The 17,409-nt window shown below is 39.6% G+C and overlaps 1 protein-coding gene across 1 annotated transcript in view; it reads left to right on the top strand.

Annotated features, from left to right (window-relative positions):
• Window positions 1-2,101: 2,101 nt before the first annotated feature.
• The window catches only part of trabd2a (TraB domain containing 2A), a 62,193-nt gene continuing 46,885 nt past the window's right edge, over window positions 2,102-17,409 (top strand). Inside the window, exons 1-2 of the mRNA XM_040000392.1 lie at window positions 2,102-2,819; window positions 4,142-4,702. Coding sequence (XP_039856326.1) covers window positions 2,715-2,819; window positions 4,142-4,702 — 666 coding nt within the window. The 5' untranslated portion in view covers window positions 2,102-2,714. The remainder of the gene's footprint in view (window positions 2,820-4,141; window positions 4,703-17,409) is intronic.

The raw sequence follows: 17,409 nt of genomic DNA, 5'->3' as shown, positions 1-17,409 counted from the left end.
GTAAGGTTTAACTTATATCATTACAATAAAAAAACATTTTTCAACCCACAAGAACATAAAACTAGGTGCTTTTAATCTCCCCACATGCTGGTGTGTCATATGGTTTTTAGTTGCAAAGGTATTTTGCACTGACGTGACATTTTTAGCAACGTGTTAGTTAATCTCTGAGGAGTCATGAACCCCAGACTTCATTCTGATCCTCGCTCCAAGCGAGGTACTAAAACTGTGACTTCTGCTGCAATAAAAAACCATAAAAAGCACACGTTAAGGGCTCTTACACCAGGCATGCCATATGTGATGCTACATTGAGCTGGGGAGGATGATCGAACAGCCTTTGCCAGATAAAAAACAGGTGTGTGCTTAGTCGCGCACAGATGATGTTCTTTTAATCTTCATACAGATGCACAGAACAAATGATCAAACACACACATGCGTGCACGCACACACACACACACACACATTCGAAGTTGTTTTCGCTTCTCTCAATGTGTCCTGCCAACAGATTGGACAAATTAGCTTAAGATAAAGATCATTTCCAGTAGATTGTTTATGTACATGATTGACAGTTTCCTGTTAGTCACTAACATCATTAGACAAATGCAGCGATGTTCAGAAATGAGTGAAGTCGAAATGGATCGAAAATAGCACGAGTAACCATGTGTTATAATTTATATTTACAATTCTGGATTCTAAAAAGATGGTGAGAATGATCTCCAAACTATCTTTGGGCAGAATAAACTCAGAGGGACCGGCTTCTTTCTCAACGTAACACTCTGTCTGACACCGCTGCTTCTTTTCTGTCTTTACTTTTCTGGACTGAATTTGTCGTCTCACCCTTCATCCTATCTTCCATCCTCTCTGCTTCCTTTTTCTCCTTCAGTCCAGTTCTGGAACTTGCAGAAACAACTCTATCCACTAGGAGGCGCTTTAACAGATATTGGTAAAGTTGGTTTATTTACACACAGCTATGCAAAAACACAGCAGATTATTAGTGTACCAAGGGGAAATGTATGCACATGCAGCCACATATCTGATTATCATCATTCACTGCTAAATGATTTAAACGGATTTAAATCGCACGAGTCAACGCTGTCAATTACATTCGGTGAGCTTGACTCCGTGAGCTTAATGTTGAAACCAATTATCATACAAGACACTTTTCTCTCTCTCTTCTATTTGTATGCAAACAACAAGCGACAGAAATCGGGCCCCGGGGTCGTTCCTCGCGTCAATAAACCATTTCGTATTTACTCAGACGTCTGAAAACATCAACATGTGTTCACTGCCCCCGTGTGAACCAGGGGTTTCGAGCCAGAGCGCACAGATCGGCCTAGAGACGCAGATATAAACCTCAAGGCCTTACTTAGGAAATTCAGTCCAAAACTGCTAAAACATTAGAAAATGTAAAGCTGTGTTGGATCTAATGATAATACGACCTAATAAATATATAAAAATAGGTTACAAACACATTTTCTGCGTGGACCCTGAATAGTAAAAATGTCATATTGGTAGTCCTTATTTATTCAGGGCGAGGTGACTGACCTTTTCTCAGCTGCTGCATGTTTCTGCTGGCCTTTCATGAAAAGGTGAAGCTCTGCGGTTTCCTTGTCTGTCCCAGATGTAAGCCAGTGTTATGGCAGGTTTTCTCATGCGAATGCCTCCTGTTTGTAAGGCATTAAGGACTAGAACATGATAATCTATCCGCGGGATCTCGAGCGGCACCCAAAAAAACAATGCCTTTGGGGCCTGCTTCTCTAGGGCGACAAAAAGAGACCTCATCAGTATAACGATAATTGAAATCAGGGATAAATGCTGTAATCAGTGTAGCTTTTGTTAATCACACATATCGGTGATAAATTGCTCTTGATTTAAGTCTGGTAAAGGTATGCACACTGAATTCATTGACATATGAATTGTGATCGACGAGGTGACGTTTAATCAGATTACTGTATGTGAGTGTGAGAGAGAAAGCGAGAGAGAGAGAGAGAGAGAGAGAGAGAGAGAGAGAGAAAGGAAAGGGTGGACTGCAGCAGGGTGGTGGCGGTGGGGTTTATGCAGACAACCTGGGGGAGGGGGTGGGGTGGTAGGTGCTCATTCACACACGTCAGAGAGAGAGAAAGAGAGACGCAGAAACAAACAGTGCACGTCTCCGTGGATAGACGGAGCAGTGTGCGCAAAAGTTTGGGGTTTTTAAATATCTATCTGGCAAGTGCGGCTTCGTGCACCACGCTCACATTCACCAAACCAGACATCAGGAAAACAGAGGTCAAAACGTAATCCCGAGTTTTATTCTGATGTTTAGCTTCAGGTGCTGGCACGGCGTGGACCTGTTGCTTCAACTTTTGCAGGCAACTTTTGGATAAACTCGCGCAGTTTTTCTTGCCAGAAGGGAGTACAGAGAGGGGAGTGTGTGTCTGTTGGAGGGGGATCCAACATGACCAGCAGTGAGAGGATGATGTGACCCTGTGTAGACTCCTATGACCGCCTCTCTCTCTCTCAGACACACGTGAAGCGGCAGCGTTGAGTCCAGGAGGCTGAAGTCAACATGATTCTGTCCGGCGGTTTATCGGATACTTGTCAGCTCATTTTACGTGACCGCACGGAGCTCAAGCTGTGGAAATAGGACTTGGTCCATGCTTTTTTGGTATAGTTGCTGCAAACACGTTGTGGTAGAGTAAACACAGGCCACCGTGCACGGTTTGGAGACAGCTACGATGCGGGGCACTTTGGGCGCATTCATTCAGTCCTGCCTCATACTGTTGGTCCGAGCAGACCAGTGGAGGCTGAAGGACTCCGCCAGCTGCGAGCTGAACAGGAAAGTAAGTTGTATGAAGAGAGAGTGTATGAGTGATCACACTGTTTCAGTTTGCAACAGTGTTGCTTTTTGTGTCTTTTCATTTGCTTTTAATTTTGCACTTTTTTGCATAACAGATAAAATAGTTGATCTCAGACTGGACCTGTCTTGGATTTAGTTAAATCTGCCTTTTATAACTTGTAAAATCAGCCCAGTTTGTTTTTTGTGCAACTACTCACTTATCGTCATTATTTGTTTAATTAATAAATTGATGATCTGATCTTTGAAATCTGAAAAAAAGCTTCCAAATCTCTAATGTAGCTTTAACTTGAAAACTAACAAGCTTACAAAGAAGTGGATTGCCTACAATTTTCTGTCAGCTAATCAATGAACTATTTCTTTTAACACTCCTTTTGTGTATTGGGATTGTGTTATTTGTAGATCTTTATCTAATCTACAAAAAGATGTGTGCATTCATAAAAATAACCTTTCAGTCTCTTTGCGAGTAGTCTTCTTGTAACACCGTTCATCATACCCCAGAGTAACTCAGACCAATTTGAGGTCAGATCCAGCAGCAACAGGAAGGAAAACATTCAGGGCAACAGCCTGTAGTCTGACAGTCACTGACATGTGTATTGTTCATTTGACACTTGGGCTCTAAGTGGCCTGTTAATAAGTCATTATCAGCATGTTAGTGGTCTGTCTAATAAACAGCCACTCACAGACAAAGAGGCAGTTGGTGTCAGACAGGCTGTAATGTAAACATAATGGAAAGACTGTAAATTTGCCCCTTTGTTTCTTTCTTGCTTGTTTTCCTATGTTTTTTTTTTCTTTTCTTAGAGTTGCTATTGTTTAGGTGCTACGTGCTTGGGTGATAATTTGATTACTTGAGCAACTCACAATTAGAATTAATTGTGAGAATCAGGAATCTCCTACATTAAGGATTTCTATATTTCTATATTTCATGAGATTGTGGTTTAGGACTATCGAACAAACATAAAAAGTAAAATATTTAGCACGTTATTATGAACCACTCAGTTTATGTTTGTTTGTGGTTACTGTGTGGAGTTTACGTGTTCTCCACATGTCTGTCTACACTGGCTTCCTCCTGCACTCCAAACACATACATGGGATTTAGTTAATTGATGATTCTAAATTGTGAATGTTTGTCTGTCTCCGTGTGTGATTAGCGACGTGTTCAGGATCTATTTTGCCTCTCGCCCTATCACACTAGGGATAGGCTGCAGACCTTCTGTGACCCTGAATTGGATAAGTGGAAGAGGGCCCATGAATGGGTCTGTCTATCTTGATTGTAGCTTTGCTAATATTTTTTTCTTGTACCCACAGCAAACTGACCTAAACTCCTTCCTGTGGATGATCAAACGGGACCCCCCTTCATATTTCTACGGTACAATCCATGTTCCCTACACACGTGTTTGGGACTTTATCCCAGAAAATTCCAAGCAGGCCTTCCAGGAGAGCAATATTGTCTACTTTGAGTTGGACCTAACAGACCCTTACACCATCTCAGCTCTGACCAGCTGTCAGCTGCTTCCTCAAGGTGAGAACCTGCAGGACGTATTACCCAGAGACATTTACAGGAGGCTTAAAAGACACCTTGAGTATGTAAAGCTCATGATGCCTTCTTGGATGACCCCGGATCAGAGAGGGAAGGGACTCTACGCAGACTACCTCTTCAATGCCATCGCTGGGAACTGGGAGAGGAAGCGACCCGTTTGGGTGATGCTGATGGTGAACTCGTTAACCGAGGCAGACATTAAGACGAGAGGGGTGCCGGTGCTGGACCTGTATCTGGCCCAAGAGGCGGAGAGGATGAGGAAGAGAACAGGAGCTGTCGAGAAGGTGGAGGAACAGTGCCATCCACTCAATGGGCTCAACTTCTCCCAGGTTAGTTAGAGAGATGTACTTCTTCATACCGTCTCATCTTTGCTTGTGTGAAATTGTCAATATTGCAAAAATAACAGAAACACAGTGGTACAGCTGTAATCCTACAGCAGAGACTGTTTCAGATAAATTACACATGATGAGGAGAGTGAGGTGGACACATTGAAGCAAAGCTATTTCCCAAACCTACAGTTACAATTTACACAAGCATAAAAAGGTCGCTGGGCTATAATTGTCTCCATAGTCAACATTTAATGTGTAGCAGCACATAAGTTTCTAATAACTTCCACAGAGGAGTGATCAACTGATTGGACTTTTAAGATAAACATTATTTTAAGATGTGTGCTTTTTCTGAACGCGATTATGTCTTTTCGAGTCTGAACAACATCCATCTCATGCTGATGATGCCAAATGATGTGATGTTACATGAAGCAGCTGGTGGGTTCAGGCTTCGGCCTTCATGCATCAGGCTTGCTTGTTTCAATAAACATCAACGCCCCCCCAACACTCTCATATATTGTAAAATACATCAGCATAAGACACTAGTATGTGTAATATAAATGATTAAGACTGGGCATATACAGCCCTCTTGTCCCTTTCATTCTTTTCCCATAGCTTATGTGGAGAAAGGTGTGGTGTGAGTAATCAGCTGTATAAACATCCTAGCGCTTGTTTTTTTACATCCTTTTGTTATTAAGGAAAAATGGATTCTAATAACTCAGGTCTGAAATCACGAGAAAAAAAGGGAACCTTGTTCCTCAAACCTCTCTCCCAGCCTTTCTGTTTATCTGTCTGTGCCCCTCAGTGACCCTTTCAGCATTACAAACATGTCTCAAAGACAGCAGCCACTATGAAATCATGTCGCATATTACTGTGGAATTTCTGCCAACGCTGGCCGGGAGTTAGAGGGATTACACCATTTAGCCTAACACCCAGAAGCTTAAATTGTTGTTATTTTAAAGGGCGCCCTGTTGGCCACCATAAGTCTCAACTCAAACCACCCAACACCACTTATATAAGCATTCTCTAGAGATGGAAACAAGGGTTTTAATAATCTCACAGCACATATAATCAGTCATATGTAAAATGAATTATGCTTTTTTACTTGTTGGTGTAGGCAGTTTAATAGAAATCTTTTTTCCCCATGGCAGTGCTTACATCTTAATAAACACATGGCATGTGAGTGATAGATGACAGTTACTGTGAAAGCATTTTTTCCCTCTCACTGAGGTAAGATGATTAGCTTGTGCTCTAAACATCTAAGACTGATTTAAGAATGGCTTTGAATAACTGTGAGTGTTTTTGATTAGAGTCCTCTAATAAATAAGAACTACAGGAGTATCAGCTAATTGCTAACCCCTTTCTAGAAAGCATGCTTTTTTTGTAATTAGACAAAATATCCAATGGCCAGTGGATATATTAATATAGCTTCGATATTTCCAGGAAATCTGCAATAATGATATTTATGACACTTTAGAAAAAATATGTTTTATTCGTTATTGCAGTTTGCAGCCAGTGACATTGATTTCTGCTACCAAAATTTCCATTTTCAATTCGTTGTTGTCACTGATTACAAGCTATGTAATTTGAAGTGAGAACCTACTGCTACAAGCTCCCAGCAGCTTTAGCTTAACTCTAAAAAGTCTGTCAGCGTAGCAACTAATAGTTCCCACTGCACACAGCAGACAAGAATAAACAGCCAAACTTAACTCAACTGTTCCGCATAGACGAGACACAGTTATTTACAATATCTTAACTCAGGCACTACAATAATTAAACTTCTGGGCGCACACATCAGGCACAAACACAGGTGAGCCAATCCATTATAAAAACATTAAAGAGGATTCAGGTATTGCAGCTGTTTAGTCTCTAAAGATACAGCAGTCGGGACATACAACAGGCCTGTTTGCACACTGCTGACTAGAACCTATCAGATTTAGCATATAATACTCGCCCCAAAGCCAGATTTGCACAGCATACAATATGGTCAAATGCCCTTCTGCAGCAAGTGTAGGACTGTAAAATCACTGCCTAATAACAATATTAAACTGCAGCAGCTTATAATAGGCCAAAGGGTTACTTTCATCTGCGTGCACAAATATAATACTCCAAAGGTGCTCCGAGGTTTAGGCGATGAATTTCTTCATGAGTTCTATGGAAGAAATTGTTCCAAGTTTTCAAAATGTCTTTGAAGGCATTCATCAGTAACAGGTGTGTGACTTTCATCTGTAATGTATTGAACAGTAACCATGGCGTCACTGGAGAATAATCACTCGGGTGAGGCCAACAGGAACAGTTCTGAGAGTCATCAGGGGGATGATGCTCTATAATATGCTGGTGTTTTGCTGTGCTCTTTTTATAAGCTAGCTGGTAACAAAACAAGTGTTTTGATATTACTGTCATTTAAAAAAATGCACCATGTTTTAACTATTGGTGGCTACTATGTAAAGTCATTTGACCATGATACCTGGTGATGATGGCATTTTTAATATATTACAACTTCCTATCACACATTTCTTAGACAGCTGATAACAGGAACACTCTTGGCACTATAAAGGTTTTTAACATATTTACCTAGGTTTTTTTGGCACTTGGCAGGGGGTGCTGCAGCACCCCTACTTACCACGACCTTGAACAACAGCAAAACTGAGAGGAGCCCAATTCAGAACAAAGTTGAGCCCATTATAATGTAGCAGTTGTGACAAAGCATTATATAAAGTGATGTAACATAAAACAAATGTAAGCATAAAACTAGAAACATAACTGCTTAACACTTTTGTTTAACAGTAATTAAAGTAACGGAATCTTAAAACCCTTCAGGAGCTATGTAATATTTTTATGTAATAAAGTAGTAATAAAGCAGAAATTCAAAAATATTTTCTAACCTGGAATTTTGTGTCTTGGGTTGATCATTTTAACTAGTTGGCTAAAGCCCACCTTTTCCATCATGTAACAGCATCAGTAATTTCCATCCACCATTTCCTTTTTCTGTCTACTGAGCATAACTAGCAAGTGTTCCAGGGATGCTAGGTTGAGTCATTTACTTTATTTACTGTTGGATTGTGTTGGGAGGGGTGAAGCAAGTTTGTCCTTTCCACCTTTAGCAGGATTAGTTTGTTGGAGGTTGCTGAAGTAGCTCCCTATTTAGGTACTACATTACCATCAGAGGCTAGCATTCTGTTATGGCGATATACCGATATTACGGCAGGCTCTGTATCCAATGACCACTGGTATTGGCCCATGTTGGTCTTGTTGATTGATGTCAGAGTATAACTAGCATAACCGGCTATTGTTATCTGTTTCGTCACATCAGTTTTATAAAATGTTTGAAGGGACTGAAAACCTAAACAACTTCATATGTTCTGTGATGATTTCTGTGTTGCCCTGGCACAATAATGAAACAAATAACTAACACAAGATAAAGAAAACAGAAGGACATTTTGGTAACAACTAGTTGTCTGAAGTTTGCACTGCTTGTACTGCTCAAATGGTGATTTGGAGTATGTACCTGACATTATCACCAGCATTTGCAAAGAAGTTTAAATGCCCAGAATCATTTACGGGAGGTGGCATATCTCCTAATTCATTTCCCGAATCAAAGTTGGCCTGTTATGAAAGACATTGATACTTTGCTTATTTTGTTGTATAGACATGGTTGTTAGACATTATTAATATCAGAGAAAGGTTGCGGGTGGCTGAAATTGGGTTTGTCAACAGACCTGTAAAGTGATTAAACCTTCCATCATCGCAGCTTCCATTTAATTAGGTCCACAAAACCTCCAGAAGGCTCAACAATGGATTGTAGTGTCCTGAAAACAACCCCTGTCCTGATCCTATCAAAACAACACACAGCTTGGCACTCCGTAATTTTCACACTCAGTTTCAGTCTAATCACCAGCAGCTCGACTGACGCCTTCGCCCCGCTGGCTTAAAGCAGCCTGCTTTATACCTTTTTTCACAGTTCTGCCTTGTAGTTGAAAAGGGCAATTCCATTTAAAGCCTTTTAGCTCAACTCAACTATAAGATGTCCAGATAGAGTGTGATGAGTGAGATACACGCTTGGTGAAACAATACTGCCGCCTCAGCCACCAGTCTTGACAGAGATGTTTAATCAGGCTGCAAATAGAGAAGCACATTTATGGTTTGTAATAGTCTCTGTAATGTTTTCACTGGCTATTTGGCTCTGGCATGGAAAATAAAAATATTTAATGTACTGAAACAGTGAAAAGTTCTCTCCTCGTGCCTTTGTTAAGGACAAACCAGCATGTAGGCCTGTTCACTTCCAACAACTCAGATGGGTATGCATTTGAAGTAAAATTGATTTTCAAAGCCACAGTTGATGTAGACATTCTCTTCTTTTGTGAAAAATCAACACAAAACCTTTCCACAGCTGATTGGATGACTGCACCACTAGCTTTATTTCTGACTTTCGCACTGGAAAATCATGGTTGCCCTTCAGGAATTTTACCAAAACCTTGAAGAAGTTTAAGACAAATAGGTCTTGCAATCATGTATAATTGGACATCCAAAGTATATCTTTCAAAGGGTTTTGAAGGCTTGGTATTTTTTCTAAGAAATGAAAGAAAAAGAAGGAAAGAATTACACAATCATCTCACTGTCATTTAGTTTTCATAATCTCAACTCTTTCCATAATCAGCTAATGAGCCAGCTTCCTGCCTTCTGTGAATGTATCCAAACAGATAAATTCACAGAAGGGAATGCAAATGGCATAATGCAGTCATTTACATGTAAAGATAATGCTGTACATTTTGAACAAATCTTTCCCTGAAAGGTTTCTGTGGTTTTGTACTTGAGACATTCACAAAGAGATAAAGTAATTGCATCAAGCAAGGAAATTTGAGCTCTAGAGTATATGAATTTTGAAAAAGTTTAGATGTTGAACTACGGCATGCAGCAGGAATGCTTCTTGGACCGATGGCTTAGGAAATTTAGAAAAATTACTGGATTCATGGATCTTAAAGGCAGGCAATTTGTTGATACCCTAGAATATTGGTACCTGGCGCAACTTTTTTACATAAAAAAGACAAGATGCGGCTTTTTTTTTGCTTGTCAATATAAATTAAGCACATTTAGGTCATTATTTTCATGCCACAACTTATTATGCTTTCTTTTGTCGCATCTCTAATCTGGCTAAGCATGACTGCTCTTATTCTTGCGTGGTGCCCCTAGTCTTTTGAAGAGCGAGCTCAGCCTTGCCCATTACACTAAGTGAGCTTGTTGAGGACAACAATAGCTGCATGAAGGCTGGCTTTCTCTGTCACTGTTGCTGGATACCCACAAGACATTCCACACCTCAGTGGAGCGGACCTGCTAATGAAAGTGTTGTTTCTTTGCTTCCATCATTGGGTGTAATGGTGCATGGAGAGGTGATGAATGCGGGTCTCAGTGTACGTCTAGGAGAACAGAGAAAGAATGTTTTGAGCCCATTTGGTTCATTCATGACCAGGAGAACAGGGAGAGCTGAGATGCAGACTGAGATCAGTAGAAGAGCCATTAGGGAAGGAAGGCGTGACTCCATCTCCATTAAAGGTATCATGACGTTACCTCTGTTTGACAACCTTGAAACTCCATTTGTGGTATTTTCTTTTCACATGAACTGACGAGCCACCGAGCTCTGGATGTGCAAGGTTTCATAAGGCGAGGCCTCATGATATCTGAACAAAACCCACATTTATAACATCACAGACTCAGAATGAAGCTGTTTTCTCTTTCGATGGAGCAGTTCAGTTCTCATTAGACTTTCAGTTCGCCTCTCTTCCCTCTTTTTAGGCTCGTCTTTTTTGCCTGAAGAGAAGCATAAGATATTAGAGAGATATTTTACTAAGGAAAGCCAAACACAACTTCTGCCTGATGTGAAATTCAACACGGACAAGGCTCAATAGCACTAGTGATTTTAACCTAATTATCATATCTTCCTGCATGTCTGTAATCCAAGCTGTTTTCACACATGCACATCAGCCCTGAACTTTTTGAGCCATCACCCTGTGGAGGTGCACATGGAAAGCAAATGTAGATTGTATATGAGGCCGTCTTTAACCTGCTGTCTCCTTACAAAGTTTTTGTGCTGTTCAATCGAGTCCACTTGAGAATAGCACAGGTCACTGTCAGGTGAGTTCACAGTGAGCGAGTTGGTGTCAAGTGTCCTGCCTCCTGCATACTTTAACCCGGCTGTGCCCTCACCTAAGAAAAAAACCAGAGTATGTCTTGTAGTGAGAATGTAACCGTTTCAGACCATTGACAGCAGTGTGCTACATTTGAGAAAGTGCAACTTTAGACAGTGTCCCAACCTGATTCACCCAAGAATATCTGAGGTTCACGTGTGAAAATGAATTGCAACTGTTTCTGGCCTCAAATTCAAAAAGGCCTCTTACTGCACTAACTTACCCATTGCATCCTTTTTTTTAAAATCTCTACAAAACTGTTTGAACTTTAAATACAATTCTACATTTATGTAAGATCATCAAAAGGAGATATGGTAACAGAAGTGTGCTGTTACAGGAACATAATACTAAAGAGCAACTACATGAACAAAAAAAGTATTAATGCCCATGGGAGGAGCTTGCCTGTCAAAACCGAATCTATTGTAAGCAATAAACAATATAAATGTTAATTGTTTTGTTAATTTCTCAGCTTTCAGTGTGCTGCTCTGCACAAGACTTTGTCACTTATGCATGAAGCCACACTTCTTCCATGGTTCAGATTAACTGCACAGATATGAGCGCATTCGCAACAGTTTGTCTAACTCTCAACAGGAAAGCAAATAAATGTATTTCTCAGGGATTTACTGACTAGCATATTCTAGGCCACTAATGATTCAAATGTTTAAGTAGTTAATTGAATTAAATTAAAATGGTTTTATTTGAAAAGGAACCATGCATTGTACCAGAATTAGCTTAAGGCTGGCAACTTAAATTAACTATTTTTATGTAGCCTGGCATCCAGGCTGTTTAGTAGCTTCTACTATGGGACGAGACCTGCCTATGAGTTTTTGTTCAAACATGTTGTGGGGTAAGACTATAGATAAAACTTTTTTTAATTAGATAAATTAAGTTAAAATAATTTAGCTCTTTATCAAAATGCAAAATTCAAAACTATTGCTACACTGCAGGTAATTGTTGGTCACTGAATCAGTGAATCATCATCACTGCGGGCAGGGCAGTGGTATTGGTTTTGGCTGGGAAAACAAAAATTCTTTCGTTTGAGAAACAGAGAACATATGGTGTCATAATGACAGTATTACATAGTAATACACAGGAGCAAATCTGATTAGAGCTCATTTGTCCAACTGAAAAGTCATAGCAGTGAGCATGTGACGAGAAAAATGTCTGTGTGTGCTCTTATGGCTGCAGTCAAAATGAAGGGAAAAGAACAGCATTTTAACATTTTAACCTGCACTTGAATTTATGAAGCTCATTACGGTACTCTTGAAGTCAAAGTTAAATGCTCTGCCAAATAATTGTCTTGGCTTAAAGAATATTAATTTGTTATTTTGGAGAAATGATGAATCGTGCATATTTTTAAAATAACTTGCTAAAATGGTTTTGCCAACGAAACATCACTGTTTGAAATATTAAAAGCAAACATGCAGTGCAATTTTCAAAAAGCCAACAAAGTAGATATGGACTGAGCGCAGTAGGACACGATCTAGTGAAAAACATTTATTTACATGCCACCTGTTGCCCAGGTGTTGCAGTGCAGCTGCATGATCTCATTCATATTGCAGAAAGTCATTTGTATTCTTATGCCCAGCATTAACTCGAACATTTCGTCTCTAAATTGTTTATAAAATAATTTATTATCTTGCTTCACTCTACTTTGATCACAGGGAGTAAACTGCGCATGTTTAATTACAGCTTGGGGCGTGTTTGTCCAGTGTATATTTTTTCATATAATTGCTTGTATCCGTTTATTATTGCTTGCATGTGCATGTGAATATTTCCATGCACATGTGCACTTCTGTGCTTGTTTGCAGGAGTTGGATATGAATGATGGTTTGTATCTGTGTGTATGCGTAAGTGCATGTTTATGTGCATATACAGCTCTATGGTTGAACTTTGAACATGCCCTTACAGTTTCTTTCCTCGGTTTCATGTCAAATGGCGGTGCTTGATTTCCTCCCCACTGTTGACCAAACAGTCCCGTATTAGATGTCTGGCATTTCCTCAGACATTATCTGTCAATCTGTCTCGATACATGACACCAGAGACAAAGAAGCGGCAACTGTTACTTCCAAATCACTTTACAGATAGAAACTGAAGCCTGGCAACAAGTCAGAAAAGAATACAAATCAAAAACCATCAGTCTGTATCGACTCTTGATATGTAGTTTGTATTGGCTGCTTTCATTTTAACAGCAAAAAAAGAATAAAACACCAGAGATTTTGTTTTTCTCCTGGTGGTTGAGGAGTTGAATGTGGTGCCATTCGCTTTGGTGATTGCAAATATTCATGTTCATATTACAGCGCTCCCTTCTTTGCTTTAAAGTTTACACGTGTAACGTCTCAAATATTTGAGGAGATATTAGAGAGAATTTCTTTTATTTCTCTTGTTGTCAGGATATTCTTTGTGTGATCACTGCACACCTTTTTAAAAGAATCATTAGAAAACCGGCGTCATATCGAGCTAGAAAAACGTTACAAATTCCATTTTCCTGTCCTGTGTAAGTCCACCCATTTGCATAGTTTTATTTTTTGAGTATATTTGCTTCAAAGTGGATGAGATTCAGCTGGATGGTGCCAACTGCGTGCCAAGAAAAAGAGCTTTGATTCCTGAAAGTATATACAGTAATACACTCCCGCCGAGCGGAGTTTGACTTTTTCAGACTGCCGCAGGCTTTTCCTGGTTGTGTAACACAAGCTTCTGCTGCTCAGTTAGGGATTTAATAGCTTGTCTTTCTGACTTAACGCTAAGTCATGAAAGTTTCTGCAGGTTCCAGAGAACTATAGTATCAACATTACACTGCATTCATACATGGATGCTCCAAATTAAAACATAACACTTACACTCAAAGCTTTAGAAAACACAAGCTCTTAAAGAAAACATGCAAAACTGCACATAATAGCTGCCACTTATGTCAAATAAATGCAAGTCACTAATCCTGATCCAGGGTAACACAAGTTAAACACACTTCGTTAGAAATAATTCATCGCTGACTTGATCTTTTTCAAGGATTAATGTATAATAACTGAATTGGGACATGTAAAAATAACTCAGATGAACAGAAAGATATCTCTGAAACTGCTTATTTTAATAGGCAGGTTTCCATCCACTGTTCCAACATCTGATTATGAAACCTTACTGAAAGTAAACAGCTCACAGAGAAACATGGATTTTGTTGTTTCACAGGGAACCGCTGCCTTCATTTAAGTAAGAAAAGCTCAGCATCTGCAAATGAACTTAACCCTCACATACTAAGGCCTTCGCTTAATTAAAGCTAATGTAGGTTACATGTAAGAGCTGCGGGAGTCGTTACGACACTAATTTCAATTTGTTTGGTGCCCATCAATCCCTCTATTGTAGTGTAAGTTAACATTTTTGCGGGCTGTATGTGGTTGAGGCCCCGGGTTTGTTGTTTATACTAAGTCGTGACCAATTAGCATTAAATTAGCATGTGACTGATGAAAAGTAAGAAATCCCATACATGCTTGTTTTAGTGTAATTTATTTCTGTGTATTGCAAAAGAGATACAAGCTAAGTAAAAACAGTTTAGAAGTAAAAGTGTCATGATAAAGGATTTGTTAAAAAAAAAAAAAAGGTTGCTTCTCATGGTTCAGTCTTGACTCTGGTAAATTGTATCCTGTTTGTTTTCCCATGACTGATGAAGCCATTGATCAGGATTACTTGATAGCTAAATTGCTGTAATATCGCTAATGGCTCAGTCACACTACAGTAAAAGTACAGCAACTGCCTTGCGACTCAGTGTCTGAGGCAAGCCTGCGGGTGTAACTCCCTCAAACGTTAGTCAACCAAGGTGATTGTGCAAGGTAACGTGTCTCCAAACAGTCACGGTGCGACTGTGACTGCAGACAGATTGGCAAAGATTTGCTAGCAATTTTGGAAAAGTGACAATTCGTGAACAAAGAAATATTGCAAACACACTGCAGTTGATCTAAGTCAGTCTTCATTGGTTGTATTCTGGTTATTTTACTATATAAAAGCAAGGTTGCTGAGCGCCTGAATTTGAATCACATCACTATTTGTGGTGGAAAATCTGGATTTCTGTTTCAAATGTGTGAGGTTCTAAGTAGCCTCTGAATGCAAGTAGTTCATGTGGATTTCTGTGTGTGTAGATGTGCAAGAGATTTGCAGTTTTTGCTGGTAGTTAATCGCTGTTTCATCACAAACAAACCCTATTGCCAACCTGACCCATTCAATCGCAAACTTACAGCAGACTAATAACAGACTGGCCCCATCTTAACAATTCTTAATTGCTATCTTGGTGCACCAAAGCTGCTTTGAAGATGGCAACTAAATGCAAGTGGTCACAGACCTGGCCTCTGTCTTCAACAACAAGATTGTGAAATAATTTCCGTTGTGTCCGCGGTCTCTGACCTAGAGAAAACAGTGGAACACCTTTCAAGGAGGTATTATCAAGCTGGATCATCACTGAATGCTGAAAAAAACATGGAGATGCTTTTTAAATTAACCTTTCGCCGTATGACATGATTTCTCATAAATTCTGCCTGGTAAGCTTATGCTTTCTGTGTGCTGCTGAGGTTTGTGGCTGGTCTGGATTAAATCCAGTTACTCCACTGCCTGTCGAAGTGAGCCAAACCTGGCTGGACTTCAGCCGAGTGATACAAGGCCAAAGCTGTCCACAAGCTCCCACACAGAGGATTAATAGTTTCTGTGTCACCTGGAACTTGTCAAAAGGTTTTTTTTTTTTTCTAAAGGACATTTTTTAAAATTAGGAAAATAATATATTTATCATTTTTAATTTGAAGGAATGTCAGATAATTATATTTTCATATGTTTGCTTTAAGGTCAGCTTTCTCATACTTAGAAAAAAGTTGATTAAACATTTGTAGCACGTATTTCCAGTTAAGATTTTTTTTTTTTGGCTTCGGCTTCAGTCTGTAAAATACAATGATGTTATTGACCATTAAATGAAGCAGGTAAATGATTCTGATAATACTTAATGTGTTTGAATAAACTTTTAAAACAGATAAATGACCATAAATGCACTTGTGTCCTTCTGGCTCCAGTCCACATTTTTGGGGTTTCGGTGAAGTTTCACAGGTGAGTGCCACACAGCACACTTTGTGAGAGTTCTGCACAGATGTTTTGAACTGTCTCAGTGCTGTTACACACCTCATTCACAGCAGGTCTGTAATGAATAGCTGCCTTGAGCATCCACTAGATTGCCACCCCCCCTCCCCAGCTAGGTGATGATTTCTTAAATACATTGCAAAGCTGCTTTTTGACCATTACGTGCCATTACTAACGTGTCACTTGCCAGGCTGTGTTCAGTTTCAGAAAACACAGCTCGACCCACTATTAGATGCTTCTGAGATATTTTTTGCTGAGTGGCAATTTCTACAAATTAGCTAAAAAGTGAAATGTTTTGTAAATGATGAATAGCTGTCATGTTGGGAGTGGAGGCCAGGACCTTACACATGCTGCAAATGCAGCGAAATGAGGAAGATGCTTTTGAAATGATCTTTTTGCTGTATTCTGCTGAGAATTCTGGTAATAACTTTATTCATTCATTAATTTAAGATTAGCTACAATGTGTGTATGACGAAGGAACCAGTCATCGTTTAAGGTAGCCTTTGACAATTAGAATCATCTTCATAGTGCTGGTTTTCAAGGTTAGCATGAGCTGGAGAGGCCCAAAAAAGTTACTCTGTAGCTTAGCTTATTATCAGTGTTCCACATATATCTCACTGTCAGACTAAAATTGCTCCACAAAACCTTGCCCACATTTTCTCCTCCTTTTATAACTTTGTATTGACAAAAATTGCCATGTGGGTAGCCTTCACATGATTCAGATCTGGCACTTACTTCTTTGTGTGGGCATAATTAAACACTCTAATTTAACTCTTTATAGAATTAGGCATGGTAACCATGGTTGATTAGACAGTTGTGATCACTTACACGAATATCTGACATGAGCTGGCAAAGAGACACCGAGCTACACATGCTCCACAGCTAATCAGGACCTGCAAAGGTAATCAGATAGCCTTTACCTCAGGCAGCAGCATACCACAGACATTGTCAAGCTGTCCAAAGAAGAGGCAGGAAAATTTCTGTCTTTCCTTGGGCTTTTGTAAGGTGCCTTGCATGCAGACCTGGTCTTCTTTCATTGTGAAGCAGTACACCTTATGGTGAAAGCATTTGACAGTAAATAGTGCTGCAGACACTCTGCACATGTCAGGTTAGGACACTATTTAGCTGATTTTTCTAAAAGGAATTAAGCTGCTCACACTCTAAAAAGAAAAGCATTAGACTGTCAAAGTAACTACTAAACATTGCCTCACCTGTCCCTGCCTCATTTTCTTACCCAATTGGAAAATTGATATTTTTGTGTTTTTGGCTGAGAACAGAGCTAATTGGAGGTTTGAGCGTCACACGGCCTGCACAGTTTCCCTTTACCTCAACGGAAAAAAAAAAATGGTAAAAGCAATTTTTCCAATTCTGGAAGCCCGTAGTTGTAGATTTAGATAAGATCTTTTCAGAGGAACACTCCTT

The sequence above is a fragment of the Simochromis diagramma genome, unplaced genomic scaffold (assembly GCF_900408965.1).
Source record: "Simochromis diagramma unplaced genomic scaffold, fSimDia1.1 OVJJ01000596.1, whole genome shotgun sequence".
Taxonomy (NCBI): Eukaryota; Metazoa; Chordata; class Actinopteri; order Cichliformes; family Cichlidae; genus Simochromis; species Simochromis diagramma.
Note: the sequence above shows the minus strand (reverse complement) of the source record. Positions and strands in the feature narration are given on the sequence as shown.